Genomic DNA, 21749 nt, shown 5'->3' with positions numbered 1-21749 from the left:
GAGGGTTGATGGTTCGTCACAGATTGCAGTTGGTTGTTCCAAGGTGTGGCGGGTTATTGAAGAGTGTGGCTGGTTAATTTTGCGTCTGCTTGGTTATTGCAGGGTACACTTGGTTCATATTTTGCAGAGGCTGACTGATTAGTACTCTGCACGGCCATTCTTGCAGCGGGTGACTGATTAACACAGCTTGCAGTTGGCTATGTGCTCAGATAAAAAGCGGCCAGGGTATCGCTGTGATATTCTTCTAAGGAATTAACAGTGAATGCAGACTAATAACGCCGAAGCCGGAGGAGCGTTTAATGCCATAATGTGAATAGTAAAAGAGATGTTTTTCTTCTTATATTACAAGAAGCCACTAAAATGGTAATTGCAGCAGGCCTCGTTAATGCACATTTATATAAAGCGATTACCTTCAGGGTAAATGCTTGTCCTACAAGAACATACTTCAGCCTGGGAGGAGGCAAGTCAGAACAGAGCACTTTTCTACACCACCAGTCAAATCGGCAACCGCCATGAATCACCCGGCTGTCTGATCGTGACAAACTGAATCAGTTGAGGAAGAAAGGGGGGGGGGGGGTTGAAGGAGTGAAAATAAATTGGGGGGGGCTGGAATAATCAGGCTGGTCTGTCTAAATGGGTCTGATAAAAGTAATTCAGCCAAGATACAATGCTAGGCTTTTCCCTGTAGGACATAGTAAAACTTCGGGGGAGAAGCGTATGTTTAACCTTTTAATAGGAATAAATAACTAAATCCAATCAATAAATTATCTTATAAGATTTTAACATGTTCATTTTATATATTTTTAAATCCTGCAGTTTTTAATAAAGCAAAACTTCACTAAAAAACAAAAGTTCCATTTGTCCTCTTTCCCTCCCCCCCTCTTTTGGGTAGCAGGTACCTAGTTTTGACATGTACTCAGGACCATTCACACAACACAGAGTGGCTCGTGTAAGTGCAGTAGGGCGCCCACTGTGAAGCCTTGCTTCCCACGCTCAGCATGGCGGCTCAGGGACCTAAAGTCTGGAGAAGGACTGGCCCGGAGGAGTACAGCGCTGGATCCCTGGGCAGGTAGGTGTTTTATTATTAAGTCAACAGCTAAAGTACTTGTACAGTAGCTGCTGACTTTTAATCTTTTAAAAAGTGCCTGAAAAAAACTTAAAAAATAATGTCTGATGTTCATGCCATGAAGGCCCTTGTTTCCCCCCGTGCTTTCTGTTTTAGGGTGGCCATGCTCTGTTCCGGATTCCCAGCTGTGCGGATGAAGGCCACAAGGGGCTGTTGCAACACACGTTACACGGACATGATCTGCTGCAGTTTCCATCAGGAAACCCAGCCTGAGAAATTCCACACAGCCTATGCTAGGTGCACATAGACAGCAAGGGGCTGCAGTAGATCAGTGATAATGTTGCATTTTACCAATTCTTACATGTGGAGACTTCTTTAGTTTTTTTTATTTTCACCTGATGATCTGACTAGTAACACAAAAACTAAAAAAAAACAAACAAACAAATTAAGCCACCATATACAAGCTGCAATATAAGCGGTGGACCCTTTTATACAGTCCTTGTGCTTTGTTTCCCATGCACAGTTGACGTAAGTATCTCCAGCATTGTCAATTTGGTCTCCGATACCTACTACGTTTCCCAATCTTTTGGTATTCCTATTAGACTCGGCTACTTAGGTACATTTGTATTTCCATAGAATTATGCTGCATCAGCCCCTGAAGAGTCTGCATTGTCCCACGAAACGCATCGGGCTTACACAGATGCACCATGTCCTACAGACAGTCTACCATGCTTTTAATGCAATATATTTTAGACCCTACATGTTATATAGTCCTATAGGGTATTCTGTCATGGAGATTATTTTTCCACAACAGGTTATGCTGTGTCATGTCATTTATGTCATAATTATGTTTTATTAAAAAAATGTAATTATGCATTTACTTACTGTCATAGACTTGTAGAATCACTATTGTAGAAGGAACAAATATATGTTTAACAATTATTCATTATCCAATAATATGCCTCAAAGTCCCAAGCTCTCTTCCATTCCATGCAATATAAGAAGTCTTTATTTTTGGTTTCAATACTGCGTTAACAGTCGATAAGAGTCCAGTACTGTCTCTCCCGCAGCCAATAGTTCATGGGGTTCAGACTCTCTGGAGCCCACATCTTAAATTTGTCGATGGTGACCTCCTGATGTCTCCGAGCCGACTCTTCACGTGTGCACAAGGCATAGCAGTGCTTTCCTGCAGCCTTCTGGCATGAATCTCAGGTGGCTGCAGGGTATAAGCCAAGCACACCAGGCAAGAATTGATGAAGTGGGAGCAGGTACTGGTTAATTAAATAAAAAAAAAGATGCAAGTATGGAAGAGAATGAGGTTGACCCATTTTGAATAATGTTCCACTTAAAAAAAAAAAATAAAAAAAATTATGACAACAGAGAAATCTAAATGTCCTCGAGTTGGAGTTTACATCTACTTTAAGCATTGTCTTGTCTCCACAGCCAACAGATGATATTGTGTCATCAGCAGAATGTTCTATCGGCAGTGATGACGAAGATGCTGCAGAATGCGATACTGGCACAGGTACGTCAGGTCAGTGTACTTTCTGCTTGATCCTTTTTTTTTTACAATAATAGAGTTTTGTTTTTCCTAAGGTGCATGCAGTTGCCTTTATATAGAAGTCTATGATATGAGTAGGGAATATCTGGATCAGGAAAGGTGTGCTCCGCCCAAGTGGAGCAGTATCATTCACCTATGTGGGAATAGCAGGACGTGGCTCGCTCCTCCCTGGGGATTGTGGGAACAGTTAGATGTACATTTTTTTTTTTTTTTTTTTTTGGAGCTGCTGTGAACACATTTTATTCTCTGCTTTCCTTACTGAAACTTGTCTCTGTTCTGGGGGCTTTGGCCGTACAAATCTGTGTATGTGCAACAAATATATGTGTCGTAATGTCTGTATGAACGGGACACAGACATTAACACGCCATAAATGCTGAAACGTGTATGCGAGGAGAGGCTCTGAACACTTTTTTTTTCTTCTTCTAAAAAAAAATTAAAAATCAGTGCAATTAGCTGGACAGCCTGCAATAGGATTGTATAGGGAGCTCAGCACTGCTGTTCCTGCACCCACCGTCAAGTGTTGGGGGCCACTCCGAGACGTAAACCCAGGGAAATGTGCAGATTAGTATGCATCCATACAGGGCAGGAAGGACGAATCAGTAGAACATAATCACATCTGATACAGCAAAAATTCTGTACCTTCTCTCAGGAAAGACCAGATTTCTTAAGGGTCAACATTTTAAAAAAGTCATCATTGGGGTTATCCAACGACAACTTTTTAGGGGTTATTTTACAGATTTCATTGAAAACTTTGCATTTGCGGGGAAAGCTCACCATTGAATGAGGGGCAGAGGCACTACTACAGGGAAAGCAACCATTACAGGAGGGGTGGAGAAACTTCAGCATGGCAAGAGAGGTGGAGACCCAAACTATTGCAGGAAGATTGCACCATTGCAGTGCAGGTGGAGAAAAACTACGGCGGGAGTGGTGGGGACACCAAATGTGGCACGGAAATTTCACCAATGCAGGAAGGGCAATCCAGCCATTGTGGAAGAGGTCAGACACATAGCTACCATGAGGAGTGGAGACACAAACTGCCATGGGGGTTTTTTACCATTGCAAGAGACAGAGACGCAAACATTCGCAGGGAAATTTCACCATTGTGGGAGGGGACAGAGACAAATTATCATTGCTAAATCTGACCATTACAGGAGGGATGGGGACACAAACAGCCATTAGGGAATTTCACCAGTGAAGATACAGACACCTGTGAGGGAATTTTGCCATTGTGGGTGGAGTGGGGGACATAAACTATAGCAGGAGAATTTCACTTTTGCAGAAGAGGTGGAGAGAAAGACAGACAATTTCAGAGGAATTTCACCATTGCAGGGGTGGAGACCCAAACTATGGGCAGGGGGGGGGGGGATTCCACCATTGCGGGAGGGGGCAAAAACACAAACTGCCATGAGGCGATCTCCCCAATAAAGGAGAGGTGGAGGCGCAAACTGCCATTTGAAAGTCTAGCGATTACAGGAGAGATAGAAACACAAACTGACCTGGGGAAATGTCACCATTGCAGGAAAGTTGGAGACACAGAGAATTGCAGCGGAATGTCACCTTTGTAGGAGGGGCAGACACACTTCTACTGGAAAATGTCACCATTGTGGGAGAGGTGGACACAAACTTTTGTGTGACAATCTCATTGTTGTGGAAGAAACTGATATATAGTAGTCTGGGGAAAGTCCCCTCCATTGTGGGATGGTTGGGTGAATCTGAAAGAGATATCATCAGGTAGGACAGAATTGCAGGAAAAAGTAGCTATCACAGTTATACTTTTTGGAAGTTTTATTTTATGGGTTTGAAGGGAATTTTATCTGCAGAACTGTAGTGAACAGAGCTCTGTGCTTCTAGGGCCTCCTCTACACATACCAGGAATTGTTATAGGTAATCAACCTTGACAATGAGGGAGAATCAGATCAGAGCGGCCTCCAGCAGTTGGCGGTCCAGGCACAGTCTGCGGGGGATCGGGGACTAGCTGGCGTACAGAGCATGCTGCAAATGGGCAGGTTAAGCCAGTGCTAACCTCTCTCTGTCTGTCCACCCCTGCCAATACCACTAAAAGTCTAAAGTAATTGTACCTGTACATAGGTAAATATTTACCTGTATGGATTAAATATATACAAGCTCTGTATATATTTACACATTTTCATGTTGATCCACTTCACATTGTACCGCATGACTTTTGGTCATTTTTTTTTTCCCATTCCAGTTATTATTATTATCCATGTCTGTGGATGTCAGAAACTGTTCGCATCTGAAAGTTTTCTTTTTTGTTTTTTTCCTTTACAATCCATCGCTTGATTTTCATCTTGATTGCTTTACCTAGTCAGCCGTAATCAAATACAATATATATGGAGTCTTTTTCTGAACAGAGGCAACAAAATTTTGTCTTGCCATCACACTAAATGCAGCTAGAAAAGGACACTGAACAGGCTCTAGAAATCCCTTATAAAGATAGATATGTGTGTGTATATAGTGCTCTGCCTCCCACTTCTGTCCGCTGCTTTCCTCCCAATCCACCCAGTTAAGGATTTTAGGACCCCCAAGTGGCTGGAGCCTGTCAACCCTGTCTGTTCCCTTTATCTGAAGATAGCATAGGCAGTCTTGAAAACATATAATCAAGATCAGTGATGACCCAAATATATTTAGACATACAATAATGTGTTTATAATAACAACATTCAATATATATATATATATATATATATATATATATATATATATATATATATATATAATATACACACACACACACACACACACTATATTAACAAAAACTTTTGGGACACCTACCTTTACAAGCACATGAAATTTAATGTAATCCCAGTCTTGGTCCGTAGAGTTCAATATTGAGTTGGCCCGCCCTTTGCAGCTAGAACAGCTTCAACTCTTCTCGAAAGGCTGCCCACAAGGTTTAGGAGAGTGTCTATGGAAATGTTTGAACATTCTTCCAGAAGGTTTCTCCACCCCAAACGCGCTCATCCTTGTATTTTGTGGACCTTGCTTTATGCACTGGTGCAAATCGTTTGGTGGAGAGGGGATTATGATGTGGGGTTGTTTTTCAGGGGTTGGGCTTGGCCCCTTAGTTCAAGTGAAGGGGACTCCTAAGGCATCAGCATACCAAGACATTTTGGACAATTTAATGCTCCCAACTTTGTGGGAACAGTTTGGGGATGGCCCCTTCCTGTTACAACATGACTGAGCACCAGTGCATAAACAAGGATCATAAAGACATGGATGAGCGAGTTTGGGGTGGAGGAACTTGACTGGCCTGCACAGAGTCCTGACCTCAACCCGACGGAACACTTTTGGGATGAATTAGAGCGGAGACTGCGAACCAGGCCTTCTAGGCCACAACAGTGCCTGACCACACAAATGATCTTCTGAGAGAATGGTCAAGCATTCCCGTAGATACGCTCCTAAACCTTGTGGACAGCCTTCCCAGAAGAGTTGAAGCTGTTCTAGCTGCAAAGGGTAGGACAACTCAATATTGAACCTTACAGACTAAGACCCTATACACACTATTAGACTTTGCATCATTGTCACAGAATGAGTTTACATTATTATTATTATGATACAGGATTATATAGCGCCAACATTTTACGCAGCACTTTATAATATAAAAGTAAGACAATACAGTTATAATACAATAAAATACAAGAGAATCCTAAATGCAGTTTCGATGGAGGTACAGCTATGCAAACTATACCCCAAACTGTATGTTCCATCAAAACTTTGCCACCAGGACATTGAGTGAGAGGAATTCTCCTAAACTGAACCCCAAATAGAATTAAAAACCCATCAGGGCCCCCCAAAACACTTGTGCATATGTTTTTTGTTCATTAAGGTACACTGTCCTATGGTAGCACAGTCATTTTTAATGGACTAGCAGTGCACCTTAGCACATGAAAAGACTCACCTAAAGCATTTTTAGCAATGCAGCAACACCTACGATGTCAGTTGTGGTGCACTCTACTGCAAATGCAATGGCAGCTTCTCTGCATATGCATTGGAGTGCCATCCTAAAAAATCCCACAATGCATGTGTGTGAAGCCAGACTTAAAACTGACCACAGAAGACAAAATCCAATACCGAGTGGCATGTGGAAGGCACTGCAATCATCTTCCGGAGTGTCTAGGGAGCTCCCAGACGGGAGCCAGATGGAAGTTAAACAACTTATTTATTTTCTACGAGAACCACAAATTAAGACCTAGACTTTCCCCTTACATGTTACTCCATGTCAAGTGCCCTTACAATAGAAGATGAATGCACAGATAGACCACACCTCGTGTTGCCTGCCTTAATCTCATGGGATCAGATTTTAGTGTTTAAGACGCACATTTTCTCATTAGGAATAACAACTATCTTAGTTGGGGTGTACTGTGCAACTCCTCACGATCATTAGCTACACCACATTGGGAAAACTTCAGCATGCATATAAAATGATAGCAACATTAAACGGGTATGCATACACACACACAGCAAATGTACACTTTTGATCAAATAAAACCAAGTAAAAAATAAGAAAAGTCACACCTTAGCCACTCTGATTCAATGCCCTAATTATATCAAATTTGAAGAAACCACCACACACTTTAAAGCCAACCATTATATAAAGAACATAATCAATGTAACACTGCTGTGCCTACCTAATTGGCAATGCATATCCAAATGAAATGTAAACACCAATACGTGAACATAATACTACTAAACGTCCAATATGTGATGCTAACGCTTATTGTGAGTAGTAAATAAAAAAATAAAAGACCTTATAAATATGATCAGTATATATATAAAAAAAAATATATATATATATGTGTGTATATATATATATATATATATATATATATATATATATATGTAGTTTATGGTCTAAATGTAATATATATTTTTTTCTATACTGATCACATTTATAAGGTCTTTTATTTATTACTCAAAAAAAAGTGTTGGCATCAGATATTGGATGATTAGTAACATTAAGTTCACTTATTTGTGTTTATTTGGACATTGGTTGCCAATTAGGTAGGCCAGCAGTGTCACATTGATTATCTTCTTTAGATCTAGGTTGTGGAAACATCTATTTAGAGTAGGGTTGTTACTGATTGAAATTTTCATGTTTGATTAATCATTTTTTAATCGACTAATTTCGATTAATTAAAACGCACATACAGATCCAACTACTTTTAGCTGATCTCCTTGCATTGCAACTCTGCATTAGTCAGTGGTAAATGTGGTATACACTATATACAATTACCCGACACTAGTTAGTTTCCACAATCCATAACTTAACTTCACAGTTCACACAAATACGTTTTAAATTCAAACTGTAGCACTGACATAAGTAATTTTATTTTCCACAATAGCATAACAATCCCTCCACCTCCGGTCTAACTAATCGCTCTCACCTTATGGCATGGACCCCTGTGCAAGCAGGTATCAAAAGAGTTAACACAGACCATAAACTTCTCTCACGTCTCCTTAGATCTCAGCAAGGACGCCAGGTCATGGGTAGAAAGAAAAGATCTAAGTGCTCACCGCTTAAGTATAAGATTACATTTTTGTGTTCAAACACAAACTACTCACATAAAGATGATAAAAACACAGCATGTTAAACCGACAATCGTGTTCGTTCCGTAGGGCAGCAGCGGGTGACGTCATGCGTAGCTCCTTCCCTGTTCGTGTTACGTTCAATCAGAAGTTCAACATCACTGGACTCCTCCCTCCTTCCTTTCGTTAGCAGACGGAGGCACTTGGGGAAGGGGGGAGGAGTCCAGTGACATTGATGTCCGTGACCTCACTGGATCTCTGATGGAACTCCCTGAAGACCCGGAAGCCGATGGAGAGGTGAGTACCGATCAAAAGAATTTTGATTGATCAACAAAAATGTATTGATTAATCGAGGAATTAATCTTTAAATTTCCACAGCTCTAATTTAGAGTACAATAAATGTGTTAGGCTGGGTTCACACCTATGCAAATTGGATGCGGCTTAGCCTGCATCCAATTCACAGAACATTTTAAAAATATTAGTTTTAATCAGTTTGTTTCACGGATGTGCGTTGCATTCGCATTCCGCTTCCATTTTCTAGGCAGTGCTGTGTAAATTGCAGGCACGTTCTTTTATGTGAAAACATCTGATTCGCTGATGCATTCCGTTGTGAACAGGCATTCTCTTCCCGCCCTCACTACACCTCCCCCCTCTCCCTGCTCGGCTGATCCGCAGCTACAACGGAGAGGAAGTAATATTTATAACACCATTGCCGCCGCTATAAATCCCTAATACAAAAAATAACCAATGAAGATAAGTTACTGTCGCTGCTAGTAACTTATCTTCATTTCTTACTTTTTGATTTTTATTCACAGCCAACCATTGATTAAAAGATGTACTAAAATGGAAACCAGATCCATGTGCTGAACCCACCACATGCTCAATTCAAACATCAGGGTGATTTCACTGGCATGCAGTTGACAACAGATTACTCTTAGTAGAAGTTGGTTACATTCAGCTGGGCCTGTTCTGTCTTCAGCATTACAGAACAAAGTCCAGTTGAACGTTATTAAATACTACTAGCTGTACACTGGCCTAGCTATACGATTAGTACAATAGAGACCATTATGCTTATTTACTCTTCCTCTAGTCCCAATTCCCATCAGAGAAAACATCTGCAGCTTGCGTACTTTTACACTTTTCCCGTTGAGGTCCTATATTGTAAAGGTAGGTGCCACAATAGACATTAAGCAACAAAACCTTGTACGTGCATAGCAGAGACATCTGGTAATGTATATCCCGTCCAAATTTTTTTATCTTTGCATCCTGCTGCACAATGTCAGATGTATGAAAGATAAAATTATGCTCAAAGTGAACTCTTATCTTGGAATACTAGAATTCACAATTCACAGAACAGGGACAACTCCCCGGTTGTCATTCGGAGTAGACCTGAGGGCCCTCAGGAAGTGGCTGTCTGCAGCACAGTTTGGGTCTCTGTGGCTTAGCTAGGAGATATGCAGGCTAATCATTGCAGGCAATGCTTTTGATTCAGGCATTACTTGCAGAGATCAAATAAGAATTTGACTGCAAAGTTCTTTCCTATGGGACAGTACTGATTGCTGTTAATAGACAAGCCTGCTATCAAGGAGAACATTTTTTTTTTCCTTCTTTCTAGCTTGTCAAACATATCGGTACAAGCAATCACCTTGATCCTTCTCCCATGAAGGAAGGCATTTCTAATAGCTGTGCTGCTTTAACTTTTTGACTAAGAAGGAAGAGTGGATCACAGCAGGGGACTCCCTTCTCTTCGAGGCCAACATGTCTTCCTTTGAAGTAAACTTGGCCCTTGAATTGGTCAACCAAAAAGAATGTAAAGAGAGACAGCTGCCCATCTGAGGACAACCGTGCTCTCAAGACTATAGATGGCATATCTAAGTACAGTATCAGTGCGATCAGTTAGGCTCAAGACCTCTCCTCCCATTATCAAGAAAAGAAAGGCTTGCCACCCTAAAGCAGGCATTGGCCAGTAACTAGCTTTCTCTGGAGTAACAGCTTAGGTATGTCGGTATGCTGGGTTCATTGAGGAATGACAGACTCCAGCCCGCTCTGCCCACCTCAAAGTAAACAATGCAGATGGCATTACAGGGAATTTTATTGCCACTCGTGTGTCCATTATCTGACCAGTGATCATTCCAGTTTGGAGCATGCTGTTCATGTGTCAGTTGTGAGCTGGAATTAACCCTTTTGATGTCAGCTGGGCCTGCAGTACAAGGTCAGGCTCAGTGCTGCAGGCTCACTGCAGGTTAACAGCTTTGCATGCCGTGTCACGTGCCGCATGATGTGTCTGTCTGTGTTCTCGTGTCTGGTTGTCTCAGTAAACTGCCTACATTGAGCAGAAAAGCTTTATAGAAGGTGTGCCTTGTATTTCCCTCTCTGTTCAGAAGTTCAATCCATCCACCTTCCTCTCCATCCTTCACCCTAGTCCCAGCAGAGATTCCACAAAGCGGTGGCCCTTTACTGCCATAATCGGCCACTGGGTCTGATGTATGGAAATGGAGACAAAACTAGCTATCCCATCAACCAATCATATTCAAGCACTCTTAATTCTAGGGAATGTTAGACTGAAAAGAAAAATCGTATTGGTTGTTTTGAGTGTCAAACCATTTTGTCTTGTCCCCAGTTTTTATACAACAGCCCCAGTGTCTACACGTATGTACTCTGTCACTAGCAATTGTCCCGGTTGTATTTCTGGACTGAATGTCACCTACTGGGCTTCCCAGCATCCATAGGGGCAGCAATGATGGATCTGACACAAGTGCTCCTATCTAGAGGGAGCGAATATTGCATTTCAAGATTTAATCACCCCATTCTCTTTATACCAGATATTCATGTATGGATTGTGTGTGGGGAGATGGAATTCCAGGTTTTGTTATGAATGGCTTTATAGAGAAAATGAATGTTGAGGAATCCTGTTTATAAAGTGTCTTTTGAGTGTATTGTGTACTGGTATATTGGCAGGAAAACTGTCTTTTCTCCTTTTCAGTGTTCCTATGTTATATCTCCAACACCAACCTACTGAAACTGGGATTAAAGTGGTTGTAAACCCTTACAAACCACTATGACCTACAGGTAAGCTTAGATTAAGGCTTACCTGTAGGTCCAAGAAATATCTCCTAAACCTACATGGTTTAGGAGCAATTTGGCAAAAGACAGGCACCGCTGTCTATGGCGCATGCGCCGTAGACAGCAGCGCGCCGCTGTCAACAGCGATATGCCGTGAGTGGCGGCTCCTGTGCGCATGCGCGGGAGTGATGTCATCGCGGCTCCGTCTAATTATAGCACCGGAGCAGCGAGACTCACCAAGAAGATGGAGGCTCATTACACAAGGGGAAAGCGGTGACATCGCTGGCTCCTGTGTCAGGTAAGTGACACATAATGGACTACTATGCGATCCATTATGCTTTACCTTTGCAGGGAATCAAAGAGGAAGTAAACCCATCAGGGTTTACTTCCTCTTTAATGGGATATTTTCGGCTTTAAAAATGTAGTTGGCTTTAAAGCATATTCAAACTTGGTCATCCCAACATAGACATACTATATTTAATAAGCCTCGCTTCTACATAAACCATGGTTGCCGTTGGATATGTAGGATAAAATTCCTGGCTAAGGCTAGACTATTGCGGATGGTTGCTGTTCCCGAAGTTAAAACGTGCTGCGTCATTAATGGCACCCCATCTACGCATCCAAAAATGCAGCGTGGGTGCGGAAACAGCAGTGGAAAAGCACCATGTGATTTCTCGGCCACTGCGTTTATCAAAATGCAGGGACTTTTTTTTTTCTGCGTGAAATGCAGGCACAGCAGCCCATTCAAATGACTTCTGACAGCAAGTGAGGGGAGAAGAGCCCCGGCCTGCTGTCATAGGAAGGGGGGAGGGGAATCCGGGGGAGAGTAGGCAGATGTGGATGTGGGTATAACATGTAATGAGTTCACAAAAGATGAACTTATCCTTTTAACCACTTCAGCTCTGGAAGGTTTTACCCACTTCCTGACGAGGCCATTTTTTGCCATACTGCACTGCTTTAGCTGACAAATTGCACATTCAGGCAACGCTAGGCCCAAACAAAATGATGTTTTTTTTTTCCCACAAATACAGCTGTCTTTGGTGGTATTTGATCACCTGTGCAGTTTTCTATTTTGTGCACTGTAAAAAAAAAAAAAAGACAATTTTGAATAAAAAACAATATTTTTTACATTCTATTCTAAAACATTCCCAATTAAAAAAATGTAATTTCTTCATCAGTTTAGGATGTATTCTGCTACATATTTTTGGTTAAAAAAAAAATCCCAATAAGCGTATATTGATTGGTCTGCGCAAACGTTAACACGTCTGCAAAATATGGGATGTTATCATGGCATTTACATTTTTTACTAGTAATGGCGGCGATCAGCGATTTTTATCAGGATTGCGACTGACAAATTGGACACTTTTTGGGGACCAGTGACACCAATACAGTGATCAGTGCTAAAAAAAAAAATGCACTGATCACTTTATAAATGACACTGCCAGGGAATGGATTAACACCAGGGGCAATCAAAGAGTTAAGTGTGTCCCTGGGAGGTGCTTTCTAACTGTGTGGGGGATAGAGGCGATTCAGTTCGCATTGTGCGCTATACAAGTATTTCATTCATTCATTCATTCATAGATACACTGGAGAAAAAGAAAGAGAGACCATGTTTCAGCTACAAGATCTCTCTTTTGCTCCCTGACAGATCAGCTATATGCCTGACCCACTGATTGGCCTCTGCTGTGTCCAATCATAGCGAGGGTGCTGAGCCCACTACAACACATGCACAAAATCACGTACAGGTATGCGATTTTGCACAGCCAGGCCGCCCTGTCGCAGTATATATGCGGCAGGCGGTCCGGAAGCGGATAAGCAGTCTAGAGAGAATGATTAGGCACCTCTCCCAGCAATGGTGGCCAAAAGTCGGCTCTATGCCCAAGTAGGCACTGGGTGGACAATAGGAAAAGCGCAACATATAAAGTCCAGATTTATTTTATTGTATCAATAAAATAAACACTTTTCACAGGTTCAAAGGATTAGTATACATCATTGACTGAGAGCAAATACATATGTATTCATAATGGTTTCTAAAATGAAGCAACATAAGGATATACCATTCAAAATGAGTACGTAACATTTTCCATCTATGCTTGATGTCCTAATTTTGTAAGGCATATCCTTATAATTATTGCTTAGTTGTATTCTATACCATCTACACACACCATACTGTATACCAGCTTTTTTCAGCATGGAGGAACCCTTAAAAAAACTTTCCCTTGTTTTGCCCTGCTAAAAGTTAAATTATACATTAGTGTGATGGGCAGAGGGAATATAGCTCCTTACATGTGTGATCATTGGGAAGAATTCTCCCCTTACAGATAGCTAAAAAGAGCAATAGTGTCAGTGGAAACATCTGAGAGGCAGAAATTGCTCAAGGAACCCCTAGCAACCTCTGGAGGAACCCTGGTTGAAGAACCCTGCTGTATACTGATCAGTGTTTTCTGTTACCTCTTTCTTATGATACAAGTGTCTAAATAAAACTAAATCTGGACTTTATACATTCTGCTGTTGGCATTTTCTCTTTGCACCCCTAGTCTCTCTATTTTGCAGACAGCCCAATAAAGACATACTTGTCAAGCCAGAACCAGTTCCATATCTGTGGCCCACAATACGCAGTGATATGACCCCTCTGCCTACATTGATAAACAGGAGAGAAAGTGACGGTACACAATAAATGTTTGCATTATTTGGACTGTCAACATCCAAATAAAGCAACACAGAATCAGAAAATATATTTAAATAGCCTGGAGGCAGAAACATGGAGCTTGGTGGGGTCTACTGAACCATTGCAAATTCCCCATATTTGTCATAGTTTGAAGATGTGTCGCCATGTATCAGCCGCGTCCTCGTTTGGCTCCTGTGGGCCGGTCAGGTGCTGTGGGAGAAGGAAGCCTGCATTGACAATAAAGCCTGCAGGTGTACACAGCAGTGGGGTTTTGGCTTCACAGAACAGACAGGGAAACTGTCAGGCTTTGGGCCTCTGGGTATCTACAGGGATGAAATGTTAAAAGGAATCCAATGTGACCACTGTGGAACATCTATGGCACAGTTAACTAATAAGTGATGAGCTCTTGGATATGATAAAACTGCACTGCCTGATGGAAAATTGCTTATTGTTGCAGCTCTCTAAGAAAACTGAACAATCATTTTACCAATGATGCAGTAAACAAAATACTGCTTGATGCAGGCTCTAGGAATGAAAGATATGGTAGGGGTAAATTTTCTAAGGCCTCAACCACATACAGAGCTCCCTTAACATGGGTTTTTCTAAGATGGAAAGCATGGAAGAAACAGAGAAGCCATGGAAGTAGAACAGGAGATACTCTAGAAGTGAAGTGCTTGTGGGGAAAATAATGGTTGGCTAGGCTGACATTTGGAGAGAAAAAGAGGAGATATGAAAGAAGAAAACCGAGAAGTCTCCAGTGGTGTAGTACTTTGAAAAGTAAATGATGAAGTAGAAAGCAATGATTAGTTGTAATCACATTTGGAGAGGTTGCAAAATATCTGGAGGAACCTACCAACTAGCAAAGGCTTTTTCAACACAGAGGAATCCTTAAAAAGAAAAACTTTCTGGTCCCAGAGAACCTCTGCTAAAAAATTACTATATCCACTCATTATACATTGGTGTGATGGTCAGCGGGAAGAACATCCCCCTTAGAGATAGCTAAAAAGATAATAGGCGTCAGTGGGAACTTATCTGACAGGTAAAAATCGGTGATTGTTCAAGGAACCCTTTAGAGAACTAGAAGCACAAATTGTTTGTCTCTGACCAGACCTTGGCGAGAAAACAGTCACTCTATATGTTGTGATGAAAAAGTTCCAAGGCCTGGTCATGCCCTGTGGAAGAATTCTGGTCAGTGTGCTAGACAATGCAGTTCAATATCCCTTGAAATGAAGATGTAGCAGAGGCATCAACTGAAGGATGTGATGGATCACAATAACCATAGATCATATACAAGATTATGGGTAAATTGGTTTTCCAGGTATAGGTAATAAGATATATTACATTGCCCGGTGGTATAAAAAAAAAAATTCCATGTGAACTACAAGCACAGATTGAGCTACTGACTTGTGTAGACCCCTAACACTTGTGGACACCCCCTAGTGGGAACCTCCACTACATCTTTGCCAAATATATGAAATCAAATTGCGTAGCATATTAGTACCTTTTTTTTTTTTCTTGAAACCACTTTACTTAATCATTTGAGGGGGTCCACATACTTTTGTTATATAGTGTATGTCAGCTATAAGTCCAGCCTCAGTGGCCACCCTTGGACACCACATTTTACAATAGCTTTTTCCCTACAGCCAAGCATCGGCACTGACCAGAAAAACACAGAGCTTGCATTAAAAACAAACCCGAAAATTCACAGGAGCCTGACCCATCAAACAGAGAGAAAAGTCTGTATTTCATGTGACAAGAAATTTACACCCAGTTCAGCGAGTTAATTTAGAAAGGAAGACAGGACTTAGCGTTGGGAAATTGCTTCCATTTGACTTCAGCAGCTTGTAAAACACACTGTGAAGAATCGGAGCCTGCAGCACATCTGGCTTAAACAGGCAGCTGTTTGAAGATTAAAGCAGCCCCAAGTGTTAAATGGAAATGCAAGTGGTTCCCGTGCCTGCACCACTAAAAATAAAGAGCAGAGATTTTCATACAGCAGCTTGGAAGACCGTTCTGCTAATTGAGATTTTTTTTTTTTTTTTTATGAAACTGGCGGGTGGGGAGGAGGCAAGAAGCTACTCATGAAGAAAGTTCACGTTGACTTCAAACCATAGAAATCCTTTCATTTGTTATGGCCCAGATTTCAGGCAATGGCGGAAAGTTAATTAGGCTTTTTAAGCCTTCCACTAAACCCACCGTCGCTGGTCCTTTCTTCTTTCTAAAGTCTAGTTTTTTGTGTCCTGAGTGGGTCGGTACGGCTATTAAATATGCATTCTTTACAGACATCTAAATCAAAGCACTTATAGATTTTTCTCATTAGGAATCTGGGTAATTAATCAATTCAAAGCTCCTTTTTAGAAAAAAATAAAACTGGCCAAGGAAAATGTTATAAAAGCTCTCCGTATTCTTGATGTTCACCTAAAATTCCCTTTTTCTTTGATACAAAATACAAAAACTTTTTTTAGCATGAAATCTTAGGCCTGCATGTGTTGGAAATAGCTGTGACAAGGAATTTACCGCAGCCCTTTTGCAAGGTGCATCAATCTACAGAGCAACCTTCAATGTCTATGAACTAACACACCAATACTGTGGAGGAATGGGATTTGTAATGAAGGGTAGCATTTTGTTACATATTTTAGTTCATTTAGGCTTGTAAGGCCCCTTTCACAGGGGCTTGTCCGTGTACAGACTCCGTTTTGCCCAGCAGAGATTGCTCTGCTGATCCCCGCTGAGCAGGCGGATGACAAGTCCGTCTCTGCTCACTCTGCAGAGATGGACCTGTCAAAGCCCTGGTGTCCTCTATGGACAGGTGGTCCGTTTTCATCCGATCCAATTCTCCAGGTGGATGGAAAATATGGTTTCCATCCGTCTGGATTTCACAGACAGGATCAAATCGGATAGCGGCAGATGTCAGCGGATAGGTCATCAATGACATCCACCGCTCCATAGAGGTGCATGGAGCGTCCGATCAGGTCTGCCTGAAAAACTGACAGGCGGACCTGATCAGAAAGCACGTATGAAAGGGGCCTAAAGATATATGGAGGTACTGTCAACTTTTAACTAGGAATAATCAAATTGGGGTAAGTATACCCCAGTTCCAGTGGCAGCCGCTCCATTAGGGGCGCCACCCCCCTAATCCATGTGCCAGGCCCCTAATCTACATGCAGGGTGCCAGACGCATAGATTTCAATGTTTTTTTTTTTTAGCACATGATTAAAGCCTGAGGCTCCAATTGGCTTAAAAAAAGGGTGTGTTCGGGGCGCAGAACACTGTGCCCTTAGCCCACCCAGTTTTGTGATGTTCGCAAAATATTATTCACTAATGTCTTCCTGTTTCTCCTCACGGACAATGTGGAAGCGGGTCCTGAGTCTTAGGACTCCCCGGCCAATCTTGTCTCGACCCACTTCCTGTTTGGCCATGAGGAGAAGCAATGGCCCTTCGGCAAGCTGAAGCAAGGAGCAGAATCTGCCTTCCATGATTCATAGAGCTCACACTGGTCACTGTCCTCCTAGCAGAGCCCATAGCGCCAAGAAGCAGGTCCTCCCAGTCAGAAGCCCAAGCCAGGAGCGTGTATTGGCCGCGGCTCTCCGTCAGGGGAAGCTGCTCTCCTACCACAGAGGAGGAGATTGCAGCAGCCCCTTTAAGGAAAACGGTGACCTGTGTGTGGGAAGAGGTGCCGCATCCTGAGAATTAGGTGCATCTTTGAAGGGATGATGTCATGAGAGCTGCCTGGGAGGGAAGAGAGAGTGGACGGGTGCAGAGAATGCCCTGATTGCAGATGGGAGGATGAGAAGCGGGAGCCGGTGCAGGGAGCAGTGTGAGTACCGAGGCCAGTCCGTGCACAGGGGGGTCTTTATGTGCGAGTGAGAGGGGCAGGTTTGTTTGCTGCCCCCCCCCCAAAAATAAAAAATAAAATAAAAAAAACGTTGAGCACTAGCCGCCATTGCCCAGGTTGAATATAATTATCCCAATTTGACTTCTACAAATATACAGTACTATGCAAAAGTTTTAGGCAGGTGTGAAAAAATGCTTTCAAAATAATACAAGTGTTAAGGTCTCATGCACACTGCTGCTATTAAACTCATGTTTTTATGAGTTTGGGCTTTTTTTTGCCCTTAAACTGCCCTCTATGTTATCCTATGTGTTCATTGACATTTTTAGCAGTTTACAAGCAAAAGAGCTTATAAGCCGTTTTCTGAGCGCCCTAATATCGCGCTCAGGATTGGGAATTCTGACCGCTGAACGCTGTTATACACGCAAACTCTAGGCACATTTAGCACTTCAGCGTTTTTTTATTTCAATGGCCAGGAAAAATTAAAATTCTGTTCAATAAAAAAAAAAACTAAATTGTTTTGAAAAAAAATGCAGCTTAGGGGAGTGTATAACGCAGGTTTTCTCCAGTCCGGATAAACAGCGTTTACAAGAAACCAGTGTGCATGAGGCCTAATCATTTACTTTCCATTTTGTTAATTGATAGAAATAAACTAACCTAAGTGAAATACAAATCAAACCAATATTTGGTGTGACCACCCTTTTCTACCTTCTAGGTAGCACAGCTATTCTGTAGATGTGGGTCACCTCAAATCCTTCTGTCACATCATGTAACCCCAGACAGACTCCATGATGTTGATATCAATGCTTTATGCTGAAGATAGTTCTTAATGACATTGGTTATATGTTTGGGGTTGTTGTACTGCTGCAGAATAACATTTTGGGCCTATACCACACCTTCCTGATGGTATGGCATGATGGGTAAGTATCTGCCTGTATTTCTCAGCATCAAGGACACCATTGATCCTGACTAAATCTCCAACTCCATTTGCAGAAATCCAGCTCCAAACTTGCAAGGAACTTCCACCATGTTTCACTGTTTCCTGCAGACACCCATTGTACCACTCTACAGTCCTTCACCAACAAACTGCCTCCTGCTATAGCCAGATATTTCACATTTTGACTCATCAGTCCAGAGCACCTGCTGCCATTTTTCTGCACCATAGTTTCTATGTTTTCATGCGTAGTTGAGTCACTTAGCCTTGTTTCCACATCGAAGGTATGGCTTTTTGGCCACAATTTGTCCATGAAGATCACTTCCAGCCAGAATTCTTTGGACAGTAGCTGGGTTTATCTGGGTCCCACCAATTTCTGTGCTGATGGCACTGCTGGACATCTCCTGAAAGGAAGTGGTAAGCATGTGTCTTTCAGTTGCTGCTTTGCCATCTTGGCCAGCCACTGTGTCTACAGTCATCAACATTGCCTGATCAATGGTGTCCTCAATGCTGAGAAATAAAGGCAGATATTTATCCATCATTCCATACCATCAGGGAGGCGAGTGATTGGCCCCAAATTTATATTGCAGTAGGACAACAATCCCATACATACAGCCAATGTCATTAAGGACTATCTTCAGCGTAAAAAAAGAGGAACAAGGAGTACTAGATATAATGATTTGGCCCCACAAGCCCTGATTTAAACATAAAGTCTTCTGGGATCACATGAAGAGACAGCAGGATTTGAAGCAGCCAACATCCACAGAAGATCTGCAGTTAGTTCTCCAAGATGTTTGAAACAGCCTACCTGCCAAGTTCCTTCAAAAATTGTGTGCAGGTGTACCTAGAAGAACTGATGCTGGTTTAATGTCAAATGGTAGTCAGAACAAATCTTGATTTGATTTAGATTTTTCTTTTTGTTTACTCACTTTACATTTTGTAGATTGATAAAAATATACAATTACAATATATATTTTTGAAAGCATTCTTACTTTACAGGGTTTCTGCAAACCTGCCTAAAACCTTTGCACAGTACTGTAGTTACCCCAGTTTGAATTCCACAAGAATAGTTATTCCTTTTAGAATGTTACAAATATAGTTACCTCAATTAGAAATCATGATTACAGGTACCCCGATTGAAATGCCATGAATATAGTTACCCCAATTTGAAATCCATAAATATATTCATGACATTGAAATTTAAGTTGCTATTTATGGCATTCAAATTTGAGTAAAGCCCAACTCCAGCAAAACTCTGCACCCCCCCACTGCAAGAACTAATTGCACGTGTTGCCTAGGGGAAGATCTGGTAAGTACAGTGGGGGTGGAAAGTATTCAGACCACCTTAACATTTTTCACTCGTTATATTGCAGCCATTTGCTAAAATCATTTAAGTTCATTTTTTTCCTCATTAATGTACACACAGCACCCCATATTGACAGAAAAGCACAGAATTGTTGACATTTTTGCAGATTTATTAAAAAAGAAAAACTGAAATATCACATGGTCCTAAATATTCAGACCCTTTGCTGTGACACTCATATTTAACTCAGCTGCTGTCCATTTCTTCTGATCATCCTTGAGATAGTTCTACCCCTTCATTTGAGTACAGCTGTGTTTGATTGTCTATATAAGACCTTACAGCTCACAATGCATGTCAGAGCAAATGAGAATCATGAGGTCAAAGGATCTGCCTGAAGAGCTCAGAGACAGAATTGTGGCAAGGCACATATCTGGCCATGGTTACAAAAAAATTTCTGCTGCACTTAAGGTTCCTAAGAGCACAGTGGCCTCCATAATCCTTAAATAGAAGATATTTGGGACGACCAGAACCCTTCCTAGAGCTGGCCGCCCGGCCAAACTGAGCTATCGGGGGAGAAAAGCCTTGGTGAACGAGGTAAAGAAAAACCCAAAGATCACTGTGGCTGAGCTCCAGAGAGTCAGTCAGGAGATGGGAGAAAGTTGTAGAAAGCCAACCATCACTGCAGCCCTCCACCAGTCGGGGCTTTATGGCAGAGTGGCCCGACGGAAGCCTCTGCTCAGTGCAAGACACATGAAAGCCCGCATGGAGTTTGCTAAAAAAAAAAAAAAAACACCTTAAGGACTCCAAGATGGTGAGAAATAAGATTCTCTGGTCTGATGAAATCAAGAAAGAACTTTTTGGCCTTAATTAAGTGGTATGTGTGGAAAAAAACAGGCACTGATCATCACCTGTCCAATACAGTCCCAAAAGTGAAGCATGGTGGTGGCAGCATCATGCTGTGGGGGTATTTTTCAGCTGCAGGGACAGGACGACTGGTTGCAATTGAGGGAAAGATGAATGCGGCAAAGTACAGGGATATCCTGTACGAAAACCTTCTCCAGAGTGCTCAGGACCTCAGGCTGGGCCGAAGGTTTACCTACCAACAAGACAATGACCCTAAGCACACAGCTAAATTAACGAAGGAGTGGCTTCACAACAACTCCGTGACTGTTCTTGAATGGCCCAGCCAGAGCCCTGGCTGAAAACCCAACTGAGCATCTCTGGAGAGACCTAAAAATGGCCGTCCACCAATGTTTACCATTCCACCTGACAGAACTGGAGAGGATGGCAGAGGATCCCCAAATCCAGGTGTGAAAAACGTGTTGCATCTTTCCCAAGACTCATGGCTGTATTAGATCAAAAGGGTGCTTCTACTAAATACTGAGCAAAGGGTTAGGACCATGTGATATTTCAGTTTTTCTTTTTTAATAAATCTGTAAAAAATGTCAACAATTCTATGTTTTTCTGTCAATATGGGGTGCTCTGTGTACATCAATGAGGAAAAAAACGAACTTAAATGATTTTAGCAAATGGCTGCAATATAACAAAGTGCACAATTTAAGGGAGTCTGAATACTTTCCGTCCCCACTGTAAATCTCCCTTTATTTTTTCCCTGAGACTTAAATGAGAAATTAACCCATGCTGTAAAGGCACAGCCCCACTACAGGGGGTCATTTTGGTTATTTGCCCAGAGCTGGGCTTTAAGTGTATTTGTGGCATTCCACTTGGAGTAAATTAAAACTATAGGTCCACTAAGAGAAGTTTGGAGTGGCCTTG

At 41.9% G+C, this 21749-nt stretch overlaps 1 protein-coding gene across 8 annotated transcripts in view; it reads left to right on the top strand.

Moving 5' to 3' along the window:
- Positions 1 to 21749, top strand: part of NRXN3 (neurexin 3) — a 464077-nt gene that overhangs the window by 426877 nt on the left and 15451 nt on the right. For 5 of the 8 annotated variants that reach the window (XM_077463585.1, XM_077463586.1, XM_077463583.1 and 2 more), the window contains one exon: positions 2510 to 2600. In XM_077463585.1, coding sequence (XP_077319711.1) covers positions 2510 to 2600 — 91 coding nt within the window. The remainder of the gene's footprint in view (positions 1 to 2509; positions 2601 to 21749) is intronic. The other 3 variants (XM_077463584.1, XM_077463589.1, XM_077463588.1) reach the window with 1 other exon arrangement.

The sequence above is a fragment of the Lithobates pipiens genome, unplaced genomic scaffold, assembly GCF_037356315.1.
Source record: "Lithobates pipiens isolate NorthernLeopardFrog02 unplaced genomic scaffold, aLitPip1_a1.2 Scaffold_30, whole genome shotgun sequence".
NCBI classification, from domain to species: Eukaryota; Metazoa; Chordata; class Amphibia; order Anura; family Ranidae; genus Lithobates; species Lithobates pipiens.
This window is presented reverse-complemented; position numbering and strand designations above follow the sequence as displayed.